Source organism: Ursus arctos, unplaced genomic scaffold, assembly GCF_023065955.2.
Source record: "Ursus arctos isolate Adak ecotype North America unplaced genomic scaffold, UrsArc2.0 scaffold_36, whole genome shotgun sequence".
Classification (NCBI taxonomy): domain Eukaryota; kingdom Metazoa; phylum Chordata; class Mammalia; order Carnivora; family Ursidae; genus Ursus; species Ursus arctos.
In genome coordinates this window covers 2,171,320-2,197,339 of record NW_026623050.1, presented here as the reverse complement: position 1 = coordinate 2,197,339, position 26,020 = coordinate 2,171,320, and the positions used below count along the sequence as shown (strand labels likewise).

At 33.8% G+C, this 26,020-nt stretch overlaps 1 protein-coding gene across 8 annotated transcripts in view; it reads left to right on the top strand.

The window, feature by feature from the left end:
- DPH6 (diphthamine biosynthesis 6) overlaps nucleotides 1-26,020 on the top strand; it is a 428,870-nt gene that overhangs the window by 146,539 nt on the left and 256,311 nt on the right. For 6 of the 8 annotated variants that reach the window (XM_057306216.1, XM_057306211.1, XM_057306212.1 and 3 more), the window contains exon 8: nucleotides 6,823-6,910. In XM_057306216.1, the coding sequence (XP_057162199.1) occupies nucleotides 6,823-6,910 (88 nt within the window). Of the gene's footprint in view, nucleotides 1-6,822; nucleotides 6,911-8,252; nucleotides 15,727-26,020 lie in introns of those variants that run through there. The other 2 variants (XM_026480063.4, XM_026480062.4) reach the window with 2 other exon arrangements.

Sequence of the window (26,020 nt, the reverse complement as noted above, 5' to 3'; positions counted from 1 at the left end):
CTTTCCTTAAATTTAAGTGATGGAAACAACTTTAACATTAAGCTTGAGGCAACTTTTGTTGGGAGAAATAGAACGTGTCCTCTAAGTTCACAAACACTCAATTTGTTTAATACCAGTGAAGTCGTCTGAATACCTAAATCAATACCTGACAAGACGAGGCCTTCATAGAAGGCTATAAACTTTTTAGACATTGCACTTTCGTTTACTTGCTGATTGTGCCCTGCAGTAAACCTGGTACCTACACACTGACACTTTCATCCCTTCATGAAGCGTGAATCGCCTGTATTATTTATCTTTCATTACAGCTACATTTGATAAACTGCCACATCAGTAGCCTGTGGGTTCCATTAACTCCATCCTCTTTTTCCTTTTTCTTGGCTTTTAAACTTGGAATAGTAATGCTAAACATTTCTCTTTTATTATTTGGGGTTATTTTTACATATAAACTTTGTTTTTGAGTGAATTCAGTTTATGGCAAGCACTGTGATTTCTTTGCCATAGATTGTTAAAATTAGTGTAGTGAAAAACAAGACGTACTTTTTTCAGTCTGTTAACATTGTTATCTGTACTCTAATTTGTGTTGCTCTTTTCCTATGCTAGGAGAGCACTTTATCTACTTTTCCTAAACTCTTATTCTTGGGAAAAATTGGCAGAAATATGCTTGACTTCAGGAACTCCATGTAATGAAAGATTGGCATCCTGTATCGAGGGGACACTTTCAACATGTTCACCACTAAGGGGCGATTTCTTTGTACTTATTAATAATGAGAGGAGGAGTGATCTAAGAAAATTAAAATGGGATACCTGGGTGGCTCAGTCGGTTAAGTGTCTGCCTTCAGCTCAGGTCATGGTCCCAGGATCCTGGGATTGAGTCCCACATCCGGTTCCTTGCTCAGTGGGGAGCCTGCTTCTCCCTCTGCCCCTCCCCCTGCTTGTGTTCTCTTGCTCTCTCACTCTCTCTCTGACAAAAAAATAAAATCTTTTTTAAAAAAAGAAAAAAAAATTAAGACAACTCTAGGTGAATTTTCTAAAAAATACATTTATATACTGAAACATGGCCAAGACATTTTCATTATCAAATATGTAATATTCATCCACTCATACTTCTTTCATGTTCTTCTAACTTCTTTTCCATTAATAATCATTGACAGAATAATTTATTTGGCAAATATTTATCAAGTACCTATTGTGTCTAAAGCATTCTACTGGGCACCATTGATGTTCAAAAATAGCTCCTGCCTTCAGAGGTTGAGTGGAAGACAGAAGATGGTAAGGGATAAAAGTTATAAGTTCATATGTGGGAGATATTTCTTCTGGCTACTGTGATCACAAAATAATGAATGAATAAAGTGTACATTAGGTCTTACTTCTATAAGAAAATACTGTTTTCATTATTCAAGAAGAGTGTTTCCATGCAAGGGTGAAATTACAGTATAATGGGGAACTTGCAGTATATTTACTTATTAATATGGGACTAACTAAATTGGTTTTTTTAAAAAAAAAAAAGGCATGGTAAGAGAAAAATGCCAAAGAACACAACTTTTCCCATTTACTTGACAACTTGAGGTCCTAGAAGTCTTTATGACCAACCTAGAATTATAAGAGTTATACTGCTCTACAGTACATAAGCAGAAGGTCTGTTTATTGTAGTGCTTTAGATCTGAAAACAAAAACTTTTGTAGACATCATTTGTAGGCAGGGAAACCTAAGTTTGGCCGAGACAATGGCATGAGAGAAATTAGTCATGCTATTATAGAGAAGGATGTCGGGGGAGGTATGTTAGAACCCTCTAGTGCTGAAATGAGCTGTTCGGTTCAATTGAATAATCATTCATTGAGGTGAATTATGTGGATGGAACTCTGTAAGCTACTGCTCTGCTGTGTAGAAGTTCTTCCTGTAACAGGAGAGACAGGAGAATCAACTAAATAAGTGCCAACATACAGGTGTGTATCTTGAGAACACAGAGGAGGCACTGTCTTTTCATTCGTACTCATTTATCAGTTCATCGCTCATCTAATTTGATGCTTAAGCATATTCTGTGCTTTTTTCTTCATGGGCTATGCCTCAGCTTATCTTCATAACTTTCTTACCTGATGCCTTTTCTCTAGCTTGCCTTCCTGTTTTTCTGCTCTTTGCTAAGTCTTCCCTTTTTTTTCTTTTCTTTTTAATTGAACTATAGCTGACACACAATGTTACATTACACTGCTTTCAGGTCTACAACATAGTGATTGGACAAGTGTATAGGTTATGCTCTGCTCACAAGTGTGGCCACCGTCTGTCACCGTACAGTGCTACTGCAGGACTACTGGCTGTATTTCCTATGCTGGAAAAATCCCTCCATTTTTAAAGGGTTTTGCTGCCATTCCCTCTAGTGCATGTTCTCATTCTTGAACTCTTAGAACACATAGTTGTCACTAATAAATATTTGTTAAATATTTTTGAATTAATTTGTCATTTATTAGTTGTTTTTACTTATCCCATTTTCACTTACTTGTATGTGTTCCTTTTTAGGTTATAATTGGAGGTCATAGGTGGGACATATCCTAGTTTAGTGGAGAAAGCATGTCACCTATTACATATAAAATCTTTTCTCCTCTTTTAAATAGAAAATGTCCTTATCATAGCTACCTAATAAGCACTAAATGTGATACCGAGAGCAATATATATTGTACATTCTAAAACTGTATATAAATGAAAGTTATTTTATTTAGAGATGAAACAATTAAAAGATAAGTTTAGTTCTTGTAACTGTTTGTTAATAATTGACCATTAATAATGCTGGATCCTGTAACTTTGAATTCATTCTTTGGACAAATTAAAATTTCTCCTGTTCTATGGTCTGCCACAATTGGCATAAAACTAATTGATTACGAGGAATCCAATTTCAAATGTCTGATTCAAATTTTTTTAAAAGGTTTTATTTATTTATTTGACAGAGAGAGAGACAGTGAGAGAGAGAACACAAGCATGGGAAGCAGGAGAGGGAGAAGCAGGCTTCCCACTGAGCAGGGAGCCCCATGCGGGGCTCGATCCCAGGACTCTGGGATCATGACTTGAGCCGAAGGCAGACGCTTAACAACTGAGCCACCCAGGCGCCCCTGATTCAAATTTTTTGGATGAAAAGAAGATGACCTCTAAGGGGAGAAAAAATAAACTTTTACTTGCAAAATGACTTGATTATTATTAGGGCTTTTTTTCCCCAAAAACACAGATTGAATACTTTTTGTATAATGAAGTAATTTAGAGAAATCGGGGTGGTTCTGGAAGTTTATTACAAGACACATTTTGCCCCAATTAACATTTTTAAAATCTTGTAGGGAAGACTGATATAGCAGTCTTTGTCTGGAAGTAATTTAAAAATTTTCTAACTAGAGCATTTTACAATTCACTTTTCATGTCAATTAGTGTGTGATTACTCACTTCTAGATAGAGATTTTTTAGATCAGAAAGTAAAGGTTTTTGGGGTTTTATTTTATTTTTTTCTGAGAGGACTTGAGAAGAATTACAGCTTAGGCTTTATGAAAGGAGGATAATTGTGGGACAATTGTAGGTCCTCAAATAAAGAGCCTACTTTCTTATTACTTCTTACTTTAAAATACATATGTGTGTTTATCAGACACAAGAACTGAACTCTTAATGTCTTAATGAAAGTGATTTCTATTAATGAACATATTTTCAAAATGTCAGTATTTGATACATCCTTATCTTTCCATTTGAGTTATCAATATTACTATACTACTAATGTAAAGTTTTTATACATGGGATGGATGGAAGGAGGGAGGGAAGGAAGGAAGTACTAAATTCTATGGTTAAACACTTTGTATTCATTTTTCCCACCTACTCCTGTTTTCTACCCACTCAAGGCATAACTCAGTGCAGGGCATCACAATGTGGCATTTAGCAGTGGGGATGAATCAAGTGCTTATCTATCTTCTGACATCTATCCTGTATTACCTGGGGTTTATTGAAATTTATGAACTATTTTCCTTATATTTAAATTTTTAGACCTATTAAATGTTATCTTTATTATGCTGGCGATAGCATATGGTATTCTTGGTGTGTGTGAGCATGTCTATATGTGTATATGTACATGTATACATGCAGTGTACACATATGAGGAAGTATGTATTCATGAGAAGATAGGTAATTAAAAAATCAGTGTGGCTTTGTGAGAGTTCAATAGTTAGTGTGTAATATGAAGATACTTAACAAAGTTTCACTGTACAGCCATTTATTCAACAAATGTCTGATGAATACCAGGCAATGTACTCTGTACTGAGCCGAGAGGGGTGAGGTGGGGGAGGGTCAGACAAAGGTGATCAAAACTTGGTCCCTCTCTAAGAAGAAAGACAAGCCTACAAACACATAATTATAATGTAGTGGATGTGCAATGAAAAGGCTGTGAACACATTATGAAAGCACATAAAAGGAGAAAACTAGGACTGTTGGAAAATGTCAAGGAAGGCTTCACAGAAATGATACTGGGGATGTCTATGAGGATGAGTGTGAGTCACAGGGAATATCTGTATACAGGTGTCTTCTTAGAGGAAAGGTAGAAACAAACACCATGGCTGTCTCAAGAGATAATATCAGGTTTTTTTTGTTTTTAAGTGAGGGGGATAGGGCCTGACCTCACACCTTGGGACCCTGACCTGACTCAACTGTCCTTTTGAAGTTGTATCTAGGGGTAAGCTTAATGCAGCAGTGAAAGGGAACATGGGCTAACCCCCTTGGCTACAGAGAAGCCTCGGTTATATAAGAGGTAGTGCCCCGACTGACTATTTGCATTAACAGGGAAAGGGGAGGAGAGTAGCCAGCTGAAAAGCTTTTTTGCCGTGGCACAATTTGTCTTAATTTTCTGGGTCACTCTGAGGATACTCCAACAGATCCTACTCTAGGTTTCAGAGAAATCCATGAAGCAGACAGAAGCCGAAGATCCTTGAAAGTTGAGTTTCAGTTGAGTTTCTGAAAGGGAGAAGAAGAGCAAAAGTGGCATTATTCTTTTTGAAACTAAAAACTGTTCATTTGAGATCTAGTCTCTTCCAGTTGTCTGGCTTTGTATAAATGAATGAAATGGTGTTAGTCAATTAGAGATTATGGGTTTAATAGGATCCATAAAAATCATATTCTTCTTTATTTAGTGCTTAGAATATTCTATATTTTCTCTGGATAACAATCTTTACTCAGAATGCAATAATTACATTAATTAAAAGAGCTATTTGCTGTCAACCTTCTGTTCCTAGTGCAGATAACTGGCATGAGAAGGGAGGGCCTGAAACCCTTTCTAATGACATAGCATTGGTTCCAGGTTAATTATAGTTTTGGTGCACTCCATTGTCAAGGATATCAAAACCAGGCTGCCTAGATTAGGCATAATTAAGGTTCAAGGACAGTTTCCAAGGCTGAGATCAGGAACAGGGAGATTGAAATTTAATGTAAGAGTTAGGTTGTACATAGGAATTGGAATTTGAATCTGATCGATTAGCCAAGATACAACCAGAACAAGCAATTTTGGAGTGAGTAGAAAAAACAAGACTAGGGCTGGCAAGCCAGAGGGGCAGGTGTGAGAAAGCAAGGGCTCTTTACTTTCTCTTTCTCCTCCTCCTTATTATACCAAAGATATCTTTTGGTTGATGTAGTCTGTGAAGGCAGGTTATATTTTTCTGTCAGGATCCTGACTCTTTAATAATTCTGTTTCTTTTATAACATAAGTTGCTTCCCTTGTAATGTCACAGAAGCCCTTCTTAATGTTATTTTTTCCTAAGCATTAACCAGAGGCATATTTGATATTAAAGGTTCATGAATGGTAGTTGACTTTTTTAATCATCAAACATTTTTTTCTCTATCTCTGATCTTTCAAAGGGGAAAATAAACAGAATTTGTCCATGAAAATTTAATATTTTGGAGCCAAGTATTTTGAGGTTCCTTTTATTGCTACTAAATAACTTTACATTACAAAAGTTGACTGAAAAATACCTTAGATTATGGCAAAGTCAAATAAAGTAACAGTTTGTTTTGCTATTCTACAAAGGTTAAAATGCTAACAATGTATTAATATAAACAATAGAACTAGTTCCTAAGGCATTAAAGAGATATGGGGAAATTCTATTTTTAAAATTTCCGTTGAAATGCAAAACACTATTGCTTTCTTAATAAACAACAATAAAAAATAATTAGTTATTAGAACTTCACACATAATCTTAGTTATTCATATGTGCTTTACAGGGTATCTTTGATAAAAGTTGAGTTAATTTACATATATCCATATGGTGCCAGCAAGCAGTTCATACCGTTTTACCTGAATGTGGTAATTACTATGTCAGACAATCAATTTTAATAGCAATGATATTGCAGTGTGAAGAGTTCACCTAGAGCTTAAAACCGTCACCAGTACTGCTTTTGTGAAGGATAATTGAGATTTTGTGTGAAACACTGAATGAATTACCTTTTGAAAATGAAAGGAATAATGAAGATAAAGCGCTATTGTTTAATGGTTAGCCCCTACCAAGCAAATTTGTGAAAATGAAATTGAATAGGAATTTAAGTCTCAAAACTGTTCAGAGAGCTTTGAGTGAACCTGAAAGTTGAACTGTGTCATTATAAAGACAAAAGCTTCCTTACTTTTTCTTGTAAATTTAGCATTCTCGATCCTTTTCCCAACTAAATATTGGATTATTAAAAACAGATATTAACCACTACATATTGTTTTAAGTGGAAATAAATACAAAAGGAGGATTTTTGGTCTCTTCTAGTCACTAGCAGAGAGCAGTCTGCCACAATTTATGTAGTAAATAAGCGCATTATAAAATTTTTGTGTTTTAGGGATTCATCAGAGGTGGTCACACATTCAGCTGATGCATTTGCACCTGTTGCTTATCTACGCTTTTTGGAATTGCACTTGGAGGACAAGGCAAGTAAATCTAAGATTCACTTTCAGTGATTTCAAGAGAAAATTGGGATATATGCATTGGCTCTGTATCTATAATTCTATAACAGATAAAAAAGGTTAAAAAAAAAAGTCATTTTATCATTAGTGATTTTTTTTCCAGATCTTCAGTCAGTAAGAATTTTGCAGATGTTTATGGTTTTGAGAACTCTATATGATGCCTAAGAAATTACATTTCTGAAGAGTTTGCAATTCAGTTAAAAAGGGAATCATATATACATTAAGCAATGAGAAGACAAGAGAGTATATAACCAAATATTAAATCACCTAGTAAAATAAGAATTAGTTCATTGTATATAAGCACGAAGGGAAAGGTTTGAGAATGAGTTGGAGCTTCATTATACAAAGTTTAAGAGTGGAGGAAAAGGAGAAATAAAAGCTTTTCCAAAAACATCCAAGAGAACAGAAGTACAAGTGAAAGATGGAAAGTGAAGCAAAAGTGTGATACAGAATTTTAAATACATTGATTGTCAAGATATAACAGAATGCCAATTTAAGGATGTCTTGTAAAGATCTGGATTAGACCTTTTGATTAAAGGGTCTGCTGGGTGTTGTATGTAAGTGTTGAATCACTGAATTCTACTCCTGCAACTAATATTGCACTGTACGTTAACTAACTAGAATTATACAAAAAATTTTCTAAAAGTCTGCTACTTGAAGTATAAAGGATAGAAGAAGTTTTCTGCATCTTTGGTGCGCCATCAACAAGTCTTGAGCATACCCAAGTTGTGTCTATATCTATGATAGGAGATCTGTAGAACCCAGAGGGTTTAATGAAGACTGGCAAAGGAAGGAAAAGAATAGTAACTCCAGAAATCAGGATGAAAGAGTTTCCAAAGGAAGAAAATAATTATCAGTGTCTAGAAAAATTAGGATAGACAGGATTGAAAGTAGGTCACTGAATTAAGCTAGAAGATGACATTGGTGACCTTTTCCCAAAAAGTTGGTAATCCTTGAGAAAATGAAGCTCTACTCTTCAAACATCCTTCATATCTAATGAAAGGAACCTCTTACTTTCTAGTTCTCTGCTACTAGTGCTGCCATGTGCACACACACAAAGTAAAAAACATTGAATTTTTGTTTAGACACATCAGCCATTTTATGTTCAGCTTTACCCAAATAGGTCATTGTTCACCTTGTTGTTTTAGTATTTCATTTATTTTCACAGCCCATTTGCCCTCTCTAAGAAAAGAATGTTATTTTTTTAAGGTGGAATATTCACTGACACTGAATAAATATGGTGTGTTTTCCTCCTTCTTCTTTTTTTCTTTCTTCTCTTTTTTTTTTTTTTTTTTTTTTTTTCTAGGTGTCCCCAGTGACTGGCAACTACAGAACATCTAATTATATACATAATTCTTGAAGAACATTTTTGGACTTTGTTTACTAAGCTGCCATTTCTATCTGAAAAAAACTACATAGCATTTTCTCAACTATTATATCCAGTTCTTTCTCCGGATTATTTTTATTCTTAGAAATATAGATCTTTATCAGAAGAAGTTAATAGAAACATTGATTAATTGGGAAAATGTGAAAGCCTCAGTCATTATTATTGGTGACTTCTGAGGATTCTCTGACTTTTGTTACCATGTCCTATCCATGACCTGTACATGATATGTGCCCTTTTTCCCCCTTCTACTTCATCTCCAGTTCTCATTTCTGTAACATTCCTTTGCTTTCATCACACTGTTTTATTTTCCTCCTTCTCTCTTTCATGCTCTCATCTCTGCTAATTACATAATGATGCAGAGAGCATTTGAAAACCGGGATGAAAAGGCAATCACCTTACTTAGCCAATCAAGTTTATTCTACTAGATGTTACTGATGTGACTTGTCATTTCTGTTTTGATATAGTATTCATTTTATCAATAGTATTGGACAATCAGGAAGAATATCATTAAATCTTAGTGGTTATTTTATAACATTGAAAAATCCAATTTTTGTATCCAATGGGAAAAAGAGTCTTTTCAACAAATGGTGTTTGGGAAACTGGAAAGCAACATGCAAAAGAATGAAACTGGACCACTTTCTTACACCATACACAAAAATGAATTCAAAATAGATTAAAGACCTAAATGTGGGACCTGAAACCATAGGAATACTAGATGAGAACATAAGCAGTAACCTCTTTGACATCGGCTGTAGCAACTTCTTTCTAGGTATATCTCCTGAGGCAAGGGAAATAAGAGGAAAAGAAAACTACTGGGACTTCATCAAAATAAAAAGCTTCTACATAGCAAAAGGAACAATGAACGAAACTAAAAGGCAACCTAAGGAATGGGAGAAGATATGTGCAAATGACATATCTGATAAAGGGTTAGTATCTGAAATATATAAAGAACTTATCAAAGTCAACACCCCAAAAACAAATAATCCAATTAAAAAATGGGCAGAACACATGAACAGACATTTCTCCAAAGAAGACATACGGATGGTCATCAGACACATGAAAAAATGCTCAACATCACTCGTCAGCAGGGAAATGCATGTCAAAACTACAATGAGATATCACCTGTCAGAATGACTAAAATCAACAACACAAGAAACAGCAGGTGTTGGTGAGGATGTGGAGAAAGGGGAACCATCTTGCAATGTTGGTGGGAATGCAAACTGCTACAGCCACTCTAGAAAACAGTGTGGAGATTCCCCAAAAAGTTAAAAGTAGAATTACCCTACAATCCAGCAGTTGCACTACTAGGTATTTACCCAAAGAATACAAAAATACTAATTCAGTGGGATACATGCACCCCAATGTTTATAACAGCATTATCTACAATAGCCAAGTTATAAAAAAACACAATTTTTTGGTATCTCTGCTGATCTTAGACAACTTTATTTTGAGTAGACTTAATATTTTTAAAACAATTTTGGATTCACAGAAAAATTGAGCAGAAGGAGCAGAGAGTTCCTGTATGCCCCCTGCCCTCACACATGCACAGCCTTCCCCACTGTCAACATCTGGCACCAGCGTGGAACACTTATTACAATCAATGAACCCACATTGATACATCTTCACCACTCAAAGTACATAGTTTACATTATGGTTTAGTCTTAATAGTGCACATTCTATGGGTTTGGGCAAATGCATAGTGACATATAGCCACCATATGGCATCATACCAAATAGTTTCACTACCCTAGAAATCCTCAGTGCTCTGCCTATTCATCCTTTCTTTCCCTTTTACGCCTGGTAACCACTGATCTTGTTACTGTCTCTATAGTTTTACCTTTTCCAGAATGTCATATAATTGCAGTCATACAATATGTAGCCTTTTCACACTGGCTTTTTTCGCCTAGGACTATGCATTTAACATCCTCCATGTCTTCATTAGTTTCAAGTGTTGAGTAATATTCCATTGTCTGGATGTACCACAGTTTACTTCTCATTCACCTACCAGAGAACATCTTGGTTGCTTCTACGTTTTGGCAATCACAAGTAAAGCTGCCCATGTTCAGGTTTTTGTCCTCAGCTCCCTTGTGTAAATACTGAGCAGTGTGATTGCCAGATCGTATGGTTAACGCTATGTTTAGCTTTATAAGAAACCACCAAACCGTCCTGCAGAATGGCTGTACAATTTTATATTCCCACCAGCAATGAATGAGAATTCCTATTGCTCTACATCCCCACCAGCTTTCAATATTGTCAATATTTTGGACTTTTGCAATTCCAGTAGGTGTGCAGTGTTATCTCATAGTTGTTTTAATTTGCATTTTCCTGATGACATTTGACGTTGGCTGTCTTTTCATATGCTTATTTGCCCATTCCTGTATCTTCTTTGGTGAAGTGTCTGTTCAGATCTTTGCTCATTTTTTAATTGTTTGTTTTCTTATTATTGAGTTTTAAGAGCTCGTTGTATATTGGATAGTAGTTCTTTATCAGCCATATCTTTTGCAAATATTTTCTTCCAGTCTATGGCTGTCTTCTCATTCTCTTGGCATTGTCCTTTATAGAGCAGAAGTTTTAATTTTCATGAATTATTAATTCTTTCTTTCATGTATCGTGCCATTGATAGTGTATCTAAAAAGTCATCACCAAACCAAAGGTCATCTAGATTTTCTTTTATGTTATCTTCTAGGAGTTTTATAGTTTTACATTTTACATTTGGGTCTGTGTTCCATTTTGAGTTAATTTTTATAAAGAAGTATAAGGACTGTGTCTGGATTCATTTTTTTGTACGTAGAAGTATAGCTGTTTCTGGCACCATTTGTTGAAAAGACCATCTTTTCTCCATTATTTGCCTTGCTCCTTTGCCAAAGATCAGTTAACTGTATTGGTGTGTATCTATTTCTGAACCCTCTATTCTGTTCTTTTGCTGTTTGTCTGTTCTTTTACCAATACCACAATGTCTTAATTACTGTAGCTTTATAGTTTGTCTTGAAGTCAGTAATGTCAGCCTTCTGACTGTTCTTCTCCTTCAATATTTTGTTGACTATCCTAAGTCTTTAGACTATTCTAAGTCTTTCCATATAAACATTAGAATCAGTTTGTAACTTGCTGACATTTTGATTAGTATTGCATAGATCAAATTAGAAAAAACGCATCTTGACAATATTGTCTTTCTACCCATGATCCTGGAATATCTCTCCATTTATTTATTTAGTTCTGTGATTTCTTTCATTAGTTTTGCTAAGACATTTTACTTGTCTTCATTATTATAACTTTTGTTAAATGTTGCCTTATTTAGGATTTTATTTTATTTTATTTTGCAAATGGCAAGCTTTGATATGGCATTCTTAGTGTGGAACCAGAGGGAAACAGTGAGAATGTCTTTCCCAGAAATCCCGTTGTGTCTCAGTGGCTTGGGCAAAGATTGGGCTAAGTCACCATCTTTACTCTTGACCTCACCCAGGTAATAGAGAAGGGTATGCTCTAGTGGGAAAACAAAGTGTAATTTCCAAAAGAAAGATAAATAAATGCTGGAGGACAAAATTACAGATACTTTTTACATGTTTTATCAAAATTACATTGCTATTGCAAATTCATAGTAAATTAATTAACATTCCACCCCAAATAATAATGAGATGTAGAATGTAGGACTTTGAATATTACTCTGAAAATATGTATCTGTTCCCTAAATTCCTTTAATTTCAATTCACTCTATAACACATTTGCAATCTAGCTTGACCTCAGTTACTTTGATAAACTGCTGTTGATGTTTTCTCAATGTTCATAATCCATAATTAATCCTTTTCCTTGATAATATTGACCACCGTCTCCTTGAAAAATTCCCCTGTAATGGTTATATGTCACTGTACCATTCTGACTTCTTCTGCTCGCTCAAGATTTCTTCTGTCTCCATCAGTAGTTTCTCTGCTTCTTACCTTCAACAAGTGATATACCCCAACATTCTTTTTAAGGTTCCATTTTTTTCTTTTTCTTTTTCCATTTTCTATCTCTGGGATTTTGTCTTCTCCCACAATCTACTTTTCAGCTCTATGCAGATGATTCTAAAGTCACTCTCTTTCTGGTCTTCCTGCTGATATCTACACTTTCTCCTTATCTCTAGATCCTTATTTCTGACTGGCTGCAGGACATCACTGCCAATATGTATCAAGTTCATTGTGTACAAGCCTTTAACTCATTTTCTTCTCCAAGTGTACTTTCTGCCTGTTTTTGTTCCTTAACACAACTGTTGTCCCCCTAGTAACTCAGGAACAGAATATTGGCATAATCTCTTACAGCTATCTCTCCTTTACCATGACATTCAGTTGGTTATCTAATTCTTTACATGCTAATTCTCTAATATGTGTTTTACACCATTCCATCTCCATGCCCATCTCTCTAGTTAAAGTCATGTCTTGCCCAAACTCTTGGACAACATACAACTTCTTTAGGTGAACACCTTGCTTTCATTATCCCCATATTCTATTCCACTTCCATATTGATTTTTCTTCCTAGTTTTTGTGTCTCTGCACAAAAAACCATAATACAGCTACATTGTTTTCTAAATAAACAGGATGTTTAGCCATTAATTGAAGACTGTCTAACATGGTACCATAACATCCTTTCTCAGTCTTGCTCTCAGAAACCCCCTACATGTATCTTTTGCTTCAGTAGTACAGAACCATTGGATGGATGGATATTCCCTTACTCTGCCTTGCTCTCCTCCCTTGCCTTTGCTTATTCGATTTTATATGTCTTCCTTTCTTCTTCATTTTCTTTAACTGTTACATCCTTCCCATGATGCAAGCTTGAAATCAAATACTCATACATTTAGCCACACCAGATATACTGTCCTAATGCTTTGTTTTTCCTTTCTTGTGACAAATAACTTAATCAGCTTTATGTTTAAGGACTTATTTCCACTAAGTTGTAAAATTCTTGAGGACTGTTCCTTTTTCATTTTTATACTCTCTGTAACAGCTCTTAGTTCTGGAATAAGATTTTTGAATTTATAATTGGTTGTTATTTTCTTATTTCATTTTTTTCTTCTTACAGAATTTTATAGACATGTGCTTCCTTTCATGTTGCATACCATTTAACAAAAGTCACTTTCTTGTTCATTTTTCTTTTCTCTTGTTGTTAGAGAAAAATGCTCTTAAAGCAAACTAGAATGTAAAATACAACCTCTAGACAGGTTGTTAGTGTAAAATTTAAGTTATCACTAAGATTTTCACTTTACATATGATGATCCTTAAACATATCTGTCTAATATTTAATCTATTTAAATTTTATCTTTAAGTTAAAATTGTAGCTATTTATGTGAGTATAAAATTGTATCAACTAAACAGGGGATCCCAAACAAAATAACTGAATAATGGAAAGCTCCAGGTTTAAAATGGGGAAATATATTAAAATTTCTTTGGGGCCTTGACTTTATTGCTTATGGCAAACTTGATGCTAAAATGTACCATTCATCACTGCAGTGACAGGCTTGAGAAAATGAAAAATACAAAGCTTTACATAAATCAGCCAAAAGATCATATTAAAATGCATAACCTTTAACAGAAGAATCAAGACTTTTACTTTTCACCATTCACAAGCTTTTTCTTCCTTATATAGTTGTTTTAGATTTTCCAAACAGCTTTATGAGGAATAATATTTCAAATTAATTGTTGACAAAGCCACTGCATTTTTAAAGAAACAGGTTCACAGAAATTTAGCCCCAGTTTTATTAATGGACTACTATTGCTTAGTACTTAATTTCGATTTTTGTTGAAATAACCTCATGGGACAATTATATATTTTACAGAATTGTAAAAGTCCACATTCCTAGAAGTTGTAACTTTTAAGGCTATCATAGTCTCATAGCCCATTCTTGGCTCTTTTCATTTTATTTGGCTTTATTTCAGAAATACCATCAAATATCTTGAAAAACTTTACAGCATTAAGCTATCTCTGTGGTTTTATCTTTTACTTCAGTCTAACAAATACCTATGACCACCTACTCTGTTAAAAAAAAACTATTAGCCCCCCCGTGAAATTCACTATAAATAAGGATAAATTACAGAGTAATTTTAAATCTAAGTTCAAGTCAAAGTTATTACAGGTAATCATTATTCCCAGCATGATGATTACAGTGACAGATATCTAGTCTATCTAGAGTGATGTGTAGGATATGATCCTGTTTTTCTGAAAAATATTGATGGATTCAAGGAGCTTATCTATTCATTTATATTTGAATGAGGATGGTAAGGGTGGGCACATAATAACCAGAGTGATAATATTGGCTAGGTATCTTGGGGGCAAGGGGCCTGAAGAGGAAAAACAGAAAACCTTAATATTTACATATCTATAATTTGTGATTTCTTAAAATGAGCATATACATGCAAATTTTAAAATATTTGATTAAGAAAATTAACTACAGGGGGTGAAGATGGGTGTAGTGAGTTCCAGTGCTAAATAAATATGTAAATGTTATTCTGCAACACTTTTGTAGTCTAGGTAGAAAGAGACATAAAAGGGCCTTTTAAAATTTTCCATAGAACTCAAGTGAAAACAGTACCTACAATGTGGATTGAAATCTAGTTGATCCTATGGTAAAGTCTGCGCAGAGAATGCTGGGGGAAGGATATATTTATATGTATATAAATAAAAGAGGACCGAAAGCATGACTCTTGAGTTTGTTATGCATGGGAATCTGCTCTCACCACTCACAGCAACATGTATAAACTTGAAGATCCATCCAGAGAGATATGCTGCCATTGTCTTTTTGCTACTTCAAAAATATTTCCTTACAGAAGGGACAAAGGAAGAAGGAAGATGAATGATGACTTACCAACATTCGAGTTCAGTACAGCTTTTCTAGCCCACCCTCTCCCCCACCTTTGTCCTCAAGCTGAAGAGCAGAAAAATGATTTGGTAAGAAGGAACAAAGCATTTCACAAGCTTTAAATCCTAATTCTACAAACCTCAATGATACAACTTGAGATTCAGAGAGATTTCAGCCTTGGGTACTACTAAGTCACTGCTGCTGCACGTGGTCATTGGAGCAGAGTAATAAATCAAGCATCACATTCACTCACACTTAGAGAGCTACTTGACTCATTTCTGTCGCTAACGCATGGATTTCAGTAGTAGCGACAACATATGACTCTGTCAAGAGGATCATACTGAACAGTGGAATAGTGTTTTTTAATCCAAAAATCTGTTGTGGACCTATCAATTTGGGGGAGGATAATAAAAATAACGAATCAATTGATTTTCTTCTCTGCTTTCAAATTCTAGTTGTCTATATATTTTGTCCTACTATTTATTTAGTTGTTAAGCTCTTGTATGCAGCTTGTTATTGTTATTGTCATTGTTGTTTTAAAAATAAAGTTTCCAATTGATGTTTTTATAAAGTTTCACTTTGGTGATTTCTTATAAAAGAAAAGTGGAATACTGTTCATTTATTTAACACATATTTATTGAGTGCTTACATCTATATGCCTAGCACGAGGGATGCAATAGTGAACTAAATATCCAAAAATCATTTCCTTTATGAAACTTTTATCTTATGGAATGAGACAAACAAATAAATGTATAAAATAAAGGGGACAGTGAGAAAGTTGCCTCACTGTCCATAGAAATGGGGATTAGATTTTATGGAGTAAGCATAGCCTGAGAATCCTGGGTTTCCATGGTGACAGATTTAAACCCAGATTGAGAGTAATAAGACCAAACTTTTTGTTCATATGGGAGATAGTGGTAGTGAGCTTGTGAGAAGCCTGTAGATACAGCCAAAGAGTGATTCAGTAAATTGGATAAAAGTTCCAAAGAAAATATTAAGAATGAAATATGGAGAAAAACAAAGGAAGTATACATTAGAGATTAAGAGAAGTAGAAACAATGAAGTGGTCTAGAATGCATGTAATTAGTGTCAGAACGAAAGGAGAGGGATAATGGGAAAGGTGCACTATTTCAAAAGATAATGGCTGAGAACTTTCCAAAGTTGATGAAACACACCAAGGTACAGATTCAAGAGATTTAATGAACCCTAAGCTAAATTTAAAAATCCATATTTAGGCATATGATGATGAAACTGCTAGAAACGAAAGGTAAAAAAATTGGTAACAGTTAAAATATGTTAAAAACAGGCTACTTTCAAAGAACCAACTGTTAGAATAAAACCTAACTTTTAAACAGGAAAAAAAAAAAGAAAAGAAACCAAACAATGGAATCATATATTATGTAATACTAAATGAAAATAACTGTCATCCTAGAATTCTGTACCCAGCAAAAATATTCCTCAGACATAAAAGTGAGGATACTTTTAGGATGACGGTAATGGATTCATCAAAATTCATTGATGGTATGTTTATGGTTTGTCCATTTCACTATAATTTGTTTCCTCAAGAAATAAGCAAATATTTAATTCTAGCTAATAACATTCATGTTAAGGTCTTTAATGTCCTTTGGTGTGGGTCTGCTAGTAATAAATTTTCTTAGTTTTTATTTGGAACTTTCTTAATTTCATTTTTGCTTTATCCCAACATTTTACTAAGGAAAATTTTAAACATACAGAAGAGTTGAAAGGAAGGAGAAATAAAGACCTTCCCAGACAAACAAAAGCTGAGGGAGTCCATTACCACTAGACAAGCCTTCCTTAAAAATATTGCTAAAGGTAGTTCTTTAAGTTGAAAAGAGAAAAAAAGAAGAAGAAAGGACACTAGACAGCAACACTAAAGCATATGAAAATGTAGAGCCTTCTGATAAATGTAAATATATAGACATACAGAATCCTATAATAACTGTAATGGTGGTGTATAAACTACTTTTAATTCTGATATGGAATTTTACAAATAAAAGTAAAAAATTACTATAACACTTTGTTAAAGAATACAAAATATACAAAGGTGTAATTTGTGACATTGGTAATATAAAAATGGAAGGGGAAAATTGTAAAAGAGGAGAGTTTTATATGTGACTGATGTTATCAGTTTAAATAGATTATAATAACTGTAAGATGTTTCATGTAATTTCCATAGTAACTGCACAGAAAATACCTATAGAAGATGCATAAAAGTAAAAAAGCAATCAAAGCATGTCCCCCAGCCCCCAAAAATTAACAAAACACACCAATGACAGCTGCAAGACGGGAATGACAAAATAACTACAGGACATAAAACAATTAACAAAATGACAGTAGCAAATTCTGCTCTATCAGTAATTACTTTAAATGTAAATAGATTGAACTCTTCAATCAAAGGCATAGAGTCCCTGAATGGATAAAAAAAAATAAAGTATAACTATATGCTGTATACAAGAGACACATTTTAGATATAAGGACATACATAAACTGGATGAAAGGATGGAGAAAGATATTCCATGAAAATGGTAACCAGAAGAGATCAGGAGTTGCCATATATATCAGATAAATAGACTTTAAGTCAAAAATTGTCACAAGAGACAAAGAAGAACATAATATGATGATAAAAAAGTCAATTAACAAGGAAGGTACAATAATAAATAAATATGCACCTAGTAGCGGAGTACCCAAATATATATAGCAAACACTGAGAGAACTGATGTGAGAAATAGACAGTAACACCATAATGGTAGAGATTTTGGTACCTCTCTTTCAATAATGTATAGATAAACCAGTTCAAAGATCAATAAAGAAACAGAGGACTTGGACAATACTATAGACCAATTGGACCTAATAGACATAAAAATAGCACTCTACCCAATAACATCAGAGTACGCATTCTTCTCAAGCACACAAGAAACATTCTCCAGGATAGATCACCTGTTAGGCCACAAAACAAATCTTAATAAATTTAAGAAGATTGAAATCATATCAAGTATCTTTTCCAATGACAATGAAATGAAACTAGAAATCAATAGCAAACTAGAAAATTTATAAATCTGTCAAAAATTACACTCTTGAACAATCAATAGGTCAAAGAAAAAAATCACAAGAAATTAGAAAATATCTTAAGACAAAGAACAAAACCATACCAAAACTTATAGGATACAGCAAAAGCAGTGCCAAAAGGGAAATTTATAAAGTGAACAGATACATTGAAAACAAAAGATCTCAAATCAACACCCTAACTTTATACTTCAAGGAACTAGAAAAAGAACACACTAAACCAAAAGCTAGCAGAGGAAAGGAAATAATAAAGAATAAAGCAGGGAAAGAAAAAAAAAAACTAAACAAAAGAAAGACTAGGAAAAAATAGAAAAAAGCCATGAAACTAAGGTGTGTTTTTTTTTTAAAGATCAATAAAATTGACAAACCTTTAGCTAGACTAAGAAAAGTAGAAGACTCAACAAAAATAAAAAAATAATGGAGAAAATAATCCAACTACTGTAGCAGAAATAAAAAGGATCATAAGAGACTACTATAAACAATTATATGCCAACAAATTGAATAACCTACAAGAAATGGATAAAACTCAAGAAATATACAACCTATCAAGACTAAATCATGAAGAAATTTTAAGTGTGAGCAGAACTGTATCTGGTACAGAGATTAAATCAGGAATCAAAACTTCCCCACAAAGAAAAGCCCTGAACGAGACGGCTTCACTAAAAATTCTACCAAATATTTAAAGAATTAACATGATTTCTTAAACTCTTCCAAAAAAGTGAAGAGGAGGGAACACTTTCAAAATCATTTTATGAAGCTGGCATAAAATCAGGCAAAGATACTAAGAAAAGAAAACTATAGTCTTGTATCTCTGATGAATAGTGATACAAAAATCCTAAACAAAATATAAGCAAACTGAACTCCATGATACATTAAAAGAGTTATACACTATGACCAAGTGAGATTTATTCATGTAATGCAAAGACAGTTGAGCATATGAAAATCAAACAATATATCACATTAAAGGACAGTAACTACATGACTTAATTGATACAGAAAAAGCATTTGACAAAACTCAACACCTTTTCATGATGAAAACACTCAACAAACTAAAATTAAAAGGAAATGACTTCAACATAATAAAAACCATAAATGAAAGCCCGTGAGCTATCATTATTCTCAATGGTGAAAAACTGAACACTTTCCCCTATGATGAGGAACAAGGCAAGGTCCTCTCTCACCGTTTCTATTCAACATAGTACTAGAAGTTCTAGACAGAGCAATAAAATAAGAAAGGAAACAGTCATCCAAATCAACAAGGAAGAAGTAAAATTTTCTCTGTTGGCAGATGACATGGTCTTATAGGTAGAAAACCTTGAGGATTTCGCTCAAAAAAAATGTTAGAACTAATAAATGAATTCAGCAGAGTTTCAAGATACAAAACCAGTTGCAACACACGAAAGCCAGTTGCATATCTAAATACTAACAATAATCTGAAAAGGAAATTAAGAAAACAGTCCTATTTACAATTGCCTCAAAGATAATAAAATACTTAGGAATAAATTTAACCAAGGAGGTGAATTGCTTATACACTAAAAACCACAAAAAACACTGAGAAAAAATTAAAGAGGACACAAACGAATGGTAAGACAGTCCATGTTCATAGATTGGAAGACGTAATATTGTCAAATTATCTACACTACCCAGAGCAATCCACAGATTTAATGCAATCCCTATTAAAATCCCAACTGCTTTTTTAATTATTATTTTGCAAAATAGAAAAGAACAGTCTAAAATTCATATGCAATCTCAAAGTATCCCAAGTAGCCCAGATAATCTGGAAAAAAAAATAGTAGTTTACATTTACTAATTTTAAAAAATATTGCAAACCTACAGTATTAAAACAGTATGGTACCAACATAAAAACAGACATGTAGACCAATAGAACAGAATAGAAAGCCCAGAAATAAACCTTCATGTATATGGTCAAATGTCCTCAACAAGAGTACCGAGGTTACACAATAGGGAAAGCATACTATTTTCAACAAATGGTGTTGAGAAAACTGTATATCCACATGCAAAGGAATAAATTTGGGCCCTTCCCCAAAATTAATTCAAAGTGGGTTAATGACCTAAGCATAAATCCTGAAACTGTAAAACTCCTTAAAGAAAACATAGGGAAAGATCTCCATGACATTAGATTTGGCAGTGATTTCTTAGATATGACGCCCAAAAGCACAGACTACAAAGTCAAGAATAGACAAATGGACTATATCCAACTTAAAAATTTATGCACAGCAAAGAAATCAACAAAAGAGTGAAAAAACAACCTCCAGAATGGGAGAAAATATTTGCAAGCTATATTAAGTATCTGGGACATAATAAAGAACCCCTGCAACCCAACAACAAAAAAAAATAATCCAATTAAAAATAGGCAAAGGACATGCATCTCTCCAAAGAAGGTATACAAATGCCCAACAGCTGTATAAAAATATGTTCAGCATCACTAATCATTAAGGATATGCAAATTAAAACCACAATAAGATATCTCCTCATTCATTAGGATCACAACAGTCAAAAAAAAAAAAAGCAGCAGAAGAAGAAGAAATACCAAATGATGGTGAGGATGTGGAGAAATTGGAGCACTTGTGCACTTTTGGTAGCAATGTAAAATGGTGCAGCCATTATATAATTAAAACAGTACAGACATTCCTCAAAAAATTAAAAGTAGAACTACCACATGACCGAGCAATCCTACTTCTGGATATTTATCCAAAAGAATTGAAATTAGGGACTTAAAGAGAAATTTGTACTTTCCCACTCATTGTAGCATTATTCATAATAGTTGAGATATGGCAACAATCTAAATGTTCATTGACAGGTGAATAGATAACAAAAAGTGATATATACATACATCGGAATATTATTCAGCCTTAAAAAAGAAGGAAGTCCTGTTGTATGCAACAACATGGGTGAACCTTTAGGTTATTATGCTATGTGAAATAAGCCAATCACAAAAAGACAATTGCTTCATGATTCCACTTATTTGAGGTTTCTAAAGTACTCAAACTCTTAGAAATAATAAGTATAATATTAGTTGCCAGGGGTTGGGAGGAGAGGGAAATGAGTATTTGTTCAGTGAGTATATACTATCAGTTTTGCAAGATGAAAAGGTTCTAGAGATCTATTGCACAACAATATGCATATAGTTACAGGGCTATACTGTGCATTTAAAAATGATTACAATAGTAAATTTTATGTTGCATGTTTTTAACCACAATAAAAAAATGAGAGATTGAAAATCTTCATGTATGTGGAAATTAACAATAAATTTCTAAGTAATCCATGACACAAAGAAAAAATCCTGAGGGAACTTAATAATTTCTTTAACAAATTACTAATGAAAAATTTGACATATCAAAATTGTGAAATAACATTAAAGCAGTAATTTTTATGAAGTTTATACCTTCAAATATATACTCTGTATATGTGTGTGTGTGTGTGTATATATATATATATGTATATATATATACATATATATATGATAAGAAAGATGGCTGAAAATCAATAAGCTAAGCAATCATCATAAGAAGTTAGATAAAAAATAGCAATTTAACCCAAAGAAACAAAAATAATGAAGTTTTAAAAAGAAATTAAGTAGAACATAAACATATAAATAAAGAGGTCACCAAAGCCAACGGTTCATTCTTGGAAATGACTAAATTTGATTAATCCCTGGCAACACTGAGATAAAAGCAAAGGCACCAGTATAGCTGACCCTTGAACAACACAGGTTTGAACTGCACAAGTCCACTTGAACATGAATTTTTTTCCCATAAATATAGTGCAGTACTGTAAATGTATTTTCTTTTTCTTATGATTTTCTTAGTAACATTTCCTTTGCTGTATTTTACTTTAAGAATACAGCATATAATACCTATAACATACAAAACATGTGTTAATCGACTGTTTATGTTATCTGTAAGGCTTCCAGGCAACAGTGGGCTATTGGTAGTTAAGTTTTTGGGGAATCAAAAGTTATATGTGGATTTTCAACTGCACAAGGAGTCGGTGCCTCTAACCCGCCCCCCATGTTGTTCAAGGGTGAACTGTAAACAGTACCAGAAATCTTAAAAGGAAGACAACATTATGGTTCTTTCAGGTGTTAAAAAGAAAAAAGAGGATATTGCCAATCACTTTATGCTGGTACACCTGAAAACTTAGATGAATTGGAAAAATTCCTAAAAAAAATTTTGACACCAGAAAAATATACCAAATCTGAATAGTCCTTTATATTAGATAAATGTATTACTAAAACCCACACACTTCCAAGTCTAAATGGCTTCATTTGTAAATTTTGCCAAAAATGTAAGGGAAATATTGCCAATTTTATAGAAACTTTTCCAAAAAAACAATATAAGATATTCATTTTATGAGGTTATTACAATGTAGATTTCTGTTAAGTATAACTGAGATTTCTGTGAAAATGTTTTGGAAAGGATGACATGTGTCCTTTTAGTGTTATTCTGGAGTATTGTTGAACAAGGCCACTCAAGGAATATTTAATTTTCTAGGTGATAAACTTTTATTTCACTTAAAATTTACTGGTTAAGGCCTAGACTCTGCGAAGTTACTAATGGAGACGTAGATTTTTGTCTAGTAGGGATGCAAATGATTTCTGTGAGATAGAACGGATAATTCTGAAAGTTACAATTTTGTTGCCCTGTAGGACATTAGCCATTTTTGTATATCTATCCCCATCTTATTCCAGAGTTCTTTCATCAGTGTACCTTCTCTAAGATTCCCTTGGATTATCTTTACTTAGTGGGTAAAGCTAGTTTTTACTGATATTTGATATATGTTCAATCTATATTTACGTTAGACTCATGATCCTATTTTTTTAAATATACTTGGAAATAATAAAATCTGATAATTAAGAAATGCATTAAGAAATTTAAAAAAATAGTAAAGCTATCTTACTCATGAACACAGATTTATAAATTCCTCATAAAACATTATCAAATTGAACCTGTGAGATATAAAATGAATACTGTATCATGGCCAAGTTGGGTTATTCTAGGGATGCAAGGCTGATTTAACAACTGAAAATCAGTCAATGAATTCACCATATTAACAGAACAACAAAGACAAAAGCATATGACCATTGCAAAAGATGCAGCAAACATCATACTTCACTGTGATGAAATCTTTTCATTTGAGTTTAAAGATACAATGAGGATGCCTGAAATAATAACTTGTGTTCAACCAGTGGAGAAGGCAAGAAAAATAAATGTATGCTAGGGAAAGAAAGAAATAAAACTATTATTTGCAGATTGTAACTGTATAAATAGAAAATGTAAAGCAGATCTATGAACTTCTTAGAATTAATACTAAGTTTTGTAAAGTTTGTGGATACAGGGTTAATTTAGAAAAAAGTTTGATTTCTATATACCCAGAAATAGAAAGTGAACCAGGCTGCCTTCCACCTTCATGTTGACCATCCTTGAACAAATTTTCTAACCTCTCTTGTCCCAGTTTCTCCTTCTTTAAAATAGGGATGATATGGGGCTCCTGGGTGGCTCAGTCAGTTGAGCATCTGACTCTTGATTTCAGCTCAAATCATGATCTCAGGTGTGATCAAGCCCCCTGTCAGGCTCCACACTCAGTGGGGAGTCTGCTTGAGATTCTCTCTCTCCCTCTAAAATAAATAAAATTCTTAAAAAAATAAAAACAAGGGTGATAATACTGAATTTTACTGATCATAAGACACATTTTCCATATTTTAACATCTTTGAAATTGTGGGTCCTACAGATGTTGTCTTAGATTTGATGAAAAAGGTTGTTTTGAAGATGAAATTAATAAATACAATAAATTTAAGGTATTTGAAAAGTGCCTGCCATTTAACAAATGTTCACTAAATATTAGCCATAATTTATAATTTTCTTACATTATGTTTTCTAACAAGTTATCGTTTGCATAAAAGTTCTGATTTTTTATAGCACTAACTTACAAAAGTGTTTTTTTTATTTCTGGTCTCTTTTTTGGTGATTCTCTTGGATTTCACAAAAATATATAGGTGACCTTTAAACAATACAGGTTTGAACTGCACAGATCTTTTGTATGCAGATTTTTTAAAAATATAGTACAGTACTGTGAATGTATTTACTCTTCCTTATGATTTTCTTAGAACATTTTCTTTGCTCCAGCTTGCTTTATTGTAATAATTTAGTATATAATAAATATAACATATAAAATATGCATTAATTGACTATGTTATCAGTTAGGCTTTCAGTCAACAGTGGGCTATGAGTAATTAAGTTTTTAAGAAGTCAAAAGTTATAGATGAAATAAGTCAGTCAGAGAAAGACAAATACCGTATGATTTCACTCATGTGGAATTTAAGAAACAAAACAAATGAACATGGGGGGGGCGGAAGAGGCAAACCAAGGAATAAACTCTTAACTATAGAGAACAAACTGAGGGTTACCAGAGGGGAGGTGGGCACGTGGATGGGTGAAATGGGGATTAAGGAGGGCACTTAGGGTTCCTGCCTGGCTCAGTCGGTAGAGCATATGACCCTTGATCTCAGGGTCATGAGTTCAAGGCCCACTTTGGGGAGCTTACTTAACTTAAAAAAAAAAAAAGTAAGGAGGGCACTTACTATGATAAGCACTGGGTGTTGTGTGAAGTGATGAATCACTAAATTCTATACCGGAAACTACTACTATACTGTATATTAACTAATTGGAATTTAAAAAAAATTTGGAGAAAGATAAAAAAAGTTATATGCAGACTTTCAACTGCACAAGGGATGCTGACCCATCTGCAACCTCCTCATTGTTCAAGGGTCAACTGTATATATATCAGTTCAGTTGAACTTTTTTTTTTAAGATTTTATTTATTTCTTTGACAAAGAGACAGCCAGCGAGAGAGGGAACGCAAGCAGGGAGGAGTGGGAGAGGAAGGAGCAGGCTCTCCCAGCGGAGCAGGGGGTAGGGAGCCTGATGTGGGGCTTGATCCCAGGACCCCGAGATCACACCGTGAGCCAAAGGTAGACGCTTAACGACTGAGCCACCCAGGCGCCCCAGTTGAACATTTTTATATCTCATTTATTCTTTTTAAGTTTTATTTTTTAAGTACTTTAAAAACAATTTCAGTGATAACAATAATGACAATAATGAAACCCAACACTAATGCAGAACTTAACTGTATATATACCACATACTCTTCTAAGCATTTTAAATATGGACACCCTTGCCTTTTTCTTTTTAATGGCAATAGTTAAATTACAGCACACCAACTCAGTGGAATATATCCACTGAAAATATTTATTATACAACATTGATAATTGCATAGTACATACCTTTAAGTGAAAGGCACAGTTGTGCCTAGGGTATGATTATAATTGGGTAAAATTTATGCATCTGAAAAAAGAACAAGGAAGAAACACAGAGAATGATTTGTTAGGATTTTTGCTTCTAAATTTCTCTCATTTGTACTAAAATTAGGCAATAACCTTTTTATAATCAGTTGTTTATAATCTAAGGACACAATCTACACTTACATTATTTAAATTAGGGGGGAACTTCCCAATTTGTTGCAAGTATAGAGTTCCTGTGAGAAAACAAGAATACTTTTTTCAGTGTAATGCTTTTATTGTTATATTTGGCCTTTCCAATTATATACTGGAAGTGGGATTAGGAATTGAAGCTCTTGGGGCACCTGGGTGGCTCAGTCGTTAAGCGTCTGCCTTCAGCTCAGGGCGTGATCCCAGCATTTGGGGATCGAGCCCCACATCAGGCTCCTCCACTGGGAGCCTGCTTCTTCCTCTCCCACTCCG